Raw genomic sequence first — 3,314 nt, 5'->3', positions numbered from 1 at the left:
TTGCCTCTGGCCAATGTTCCTCTTCCTCCGGGGGGGGACGTGCAGGAGCTGGGTGGGTCTGTGGTGCACCGGGACATTGCAGGAATGTCAAATCTCATCAAGCTCTTCTCACTAATCCCTCGCTAAACCCCAGCCTGGCACCTCTGCCTTCTGGCCTGACTTGGTTTCCTCAGTCCTTAACGAGAACATTTCAGCATAATTCACGCACAGACAGACACTCACACATAGAGAAAGACAGATACTCACACACAGACGCACTCACACACAATATATCTCTCTCTCACATACACACATGCACAATGACACACATACACTCACCACAGAGACAGACAGATACATTCACACAAACACACCCAGACAGACAGACACCCACAGAGACACACACACTCACATGGACAGACACACAAACAGACAGACACACAGAGAGACAGACACACAATCTCACAACCAGACACGCACACACGGTTGCAGGTCAGTTTTTCCTCGGCACAGCTCAGCCCCGCCTGTGCCGCCCGCCCCAGACTCCAGAGGGATGGAAGCTAGCACGGGCGGGGGACCATGAGCAGTGGAATCGCCCCCCTGGCTTGCAGCACAGACGTAGCCTTAGGGACAAATCCTGCCCAGGTTTAGAGGCTGCCCCGCCCTACTGAGCTCCACAGCATTGCACAGCCACTGTGTAGGGCAGGACGGGGGCCAGCCTGCAACCTGTGAGGTCTCGTGGCTGGGGCCTGTCCCTTTAATCATTTGCCAAGCGCTGATGTGCACCTGCGGCTGCGGAATCATTAACATTCATGAGCAAGAATAAATCTGTCCTTTCCCCGCCTTCAAAGAGACTAAGAGGGCTGGCGAGCGTATGGCGTAATGCAGAGCAGAGTTAAATGCAGGTCCCGATTCTGCTTTTAGCGGCATCCCTGTCCGAGGCGGGAAGACCCACCGCCCAGCTGGGAGGCCGGGCGCAGACGCACTGAGGGGTCATGGGGCTTGCCACACTTCGCACTGTGCCAGAGTCAGAGCCGGCGGGCAGGTCTCCAGCCTTCCCGCTGCTGTATGGGGGAGGGTGGCAGGAGAGTGACGGGTGGTGGAGAGGAGCCAGGTGCATCACTCCAGGCTGGCAGAGCTTCAGAGATTTCAGGCCAGAAGGGACCACTCTGATCAACTGCATCGCACAGGCCAGAGGCCTGCCCTGAATTCATTCCTGTGTGAACTAGAGCCGTCTCAGCTGCCAGTGCTGGGGAATTCACAGCTGCCCTTGCGAAGGGCTCATTTCCCTTGCTGTTAACAATGTGCACCTTACTTCTACTCTGAATGTGACTAGCGGGGGTGCCAATTCATCAACCTCCTCCCTGAGGAACGTTGCTGAGCTGTGGACAGCGGGACTGTGGGAGCAGAATCTCTTGGTTCCCTCTAACGATCTCAGGCTGGAAATGAATTCTTGGAGCCTGGCTCTTCAGGCTTGATTCAGAACAACTCCTCATTGATTTCACTGGGGAGAGCAGCCCCAGGCTTGCAGGACAGGGCCCTTGTGCATTGGGATTCTGCAAGTCAATGCTGAACTGCAGGTCCCTTCCCGGTCACCTGGTCTCGAGGTAACTCTCAGGTTCATTTTGCATTTACACAGGGGGTTGGAGCTGACCGGGACAGCGACTGCTCATCATGGTGTATTTCAATAGCACCAGCTTCCATCCTGCCACATTCCAGCTGACCGGGTTCCCAGGCCAGGAAGCTGCTCGCCACTGGATCTCGATCCCTTTCTGGGTGGTCTACATCACCGCCATGGTAGGGAATTGCACTGTTCTCTGCGTTATCTGGGCAGACCGGCGTCTCCACCAGCCCATGTATTTGTTCCTTTGCATGTTGTCAGTCAATGACATCGGTATATCTCTGTCAACCCTGCCCACGGTGCTCAGCATCTTCTGCTTCGATGTCACAGACGTCGCCTTCAACGCCTGCCTGGCCCAGATGTTTTTCATTCACTGCTTTTCCTTCATGGAGTCGGGGATTTTACTGGCCATGTCGTTCGATCGCTTTGTCGCCATCTGTGACCCGCTGCGCTATGCGGCCATCTTGACCAACCCCAGGATTGTGAGGATCGGGCTGGCCCTTGTGATTAAAAGTACCAGCATGCTCCTCCCTTTCCCCTTTCTGATTAAACGGCTGCCGATCTGCAAAGGCAATGTCCTCTCCCACACCTACTGCTTGCACCCTGACATGATGAGACTGGCGTGTGCGGACACAACCATCAATAACATCTACGGATTGTTTGCCATTCTTTTCACTTATGGCTTAGACTCAGTGTTCATCATCCTATCTTATGTTAAGATTCTAAGGACAGTTTTTAATATTGCATCCCATGAACAGCGCCTCACAGCCCTAAACACATGCGCCTCGCACATCTGCGCTGTCTTACTCTTTTATGTCCCAATAATTGCAGTCTCCGTTATGCACAGGTTTGGAGGAAATGCCCCTCGAGTTGTGTATATTCTTATGTCCTATGCCTACCTCTTTGTACCCCCTGTGTTAAACCCAATTGTTTACAGCGTGAAGACAAAGGAGATTCGCAAGGGGATCTCCCGAATATTCTCCAGAGATCTACTCTGAATGGGAGTTGTGTCGGATATGGTTTTGTTGGACAAGTTTTGAATGGCTTGTTGACTGAACGTCGTATCTTCTCAGAGGACATTCAAACCTCTCCAATGATAAAATATTAGAACAATTCAAACTGTGCATAGGCAGTTGCCTGCAAACGATTCTGTTATCTCCTCTTATGTCAGGGGTTCTCAAAGTAGGGGTTGGGACCCCTCAGGGAGTCATGGGGCTATTACAGGGGGTCGTGAACTGTCAGCCTCCACCCCAAACCGTGCTCTGCCTCCAGCATTTATAATGGTTTTAAAATGTAAAAAAGATGTTTTTAATCTATAAACGGGGGCTGCACGCAGAGGCTTGCTGTGTGAAAGGGGTCACCAGTACAAAACATAAGAACATAAGAACGGCCGTTCGGGGTCAGACCAAAGGTCCATCTAGCCCAGTATCCTGTCTGCCAACAGTGGCCAATGCCAGGTGCCCCAGAGGGAGTGAACCTAACAGGTAATGACCAAGTGATCTCTCTCCTGCCATCCATCTCCATCCTCTGACAAACAGAGTCTAGGGACACCATTCCTTACACAGCCTGGCTAACAGCCGTTAATGAACTTAACCTCCATGATAAGAAAACAAACAAAACAAAAGTTTGAGAACAACAGTCTGATGTTTTTAAATTACAGTCTCAGATGTTAAAGTCAATCAAAGTCAATCAGTCTTTTGAGGCAGGTACTGTG

At 51.8% G+C, this 3,314-nt stretch overlaps 1 protein-coding gene across 1 annotated transcript; it reads left to right on the top strand.

Annotated features, from left to right (window-relative positions):
- The first annotated feature begins 1,653 nt into the window (after positions 1-1,653).
- On the top strand, positions 1,654-2,598 carry LOC123374591 (olfactory receptor 51I1-like). The gene has a single exon (XM_045024694.1). The coding sequence runs from the start codon at positions 1,654-1,656 to the stop codon at positions 2,596-2,598; it is 945 nt and encodes a 314-aa protein (XP_044880629.1).
- The last annotated feature ends 716 nt before the right edge of the window (positions 2,599-3,314 follow it).

This window comes from Mauremys mutica, chromosome 1 (assembly GCF_020497125.1).
Source record: "Mauremys mutica isolate MM-2020 ecotype Southern chromosome 1, ASM2049712v1, whole genome shotgun sequence".
NCBI lineage: Eukaryota > Metazoa > Chordata > Testudines > Geoemydidae > Mauremys > Mauremys mutica.
Note: the sequence above shows the minus strand (reverse complement) of the source record. Positions and strands in the feature narration are given on the sequence as shown.

Excerpts from the sequence above, each read along its gene's own strand:
- LOC123374591 (XM_045024694.1), top strand. The coding sequence starts at position 1,654 with ATGGTGTATTTCAATAGCACCAGCTTCCATCCTGCCACATTCCAGCTG.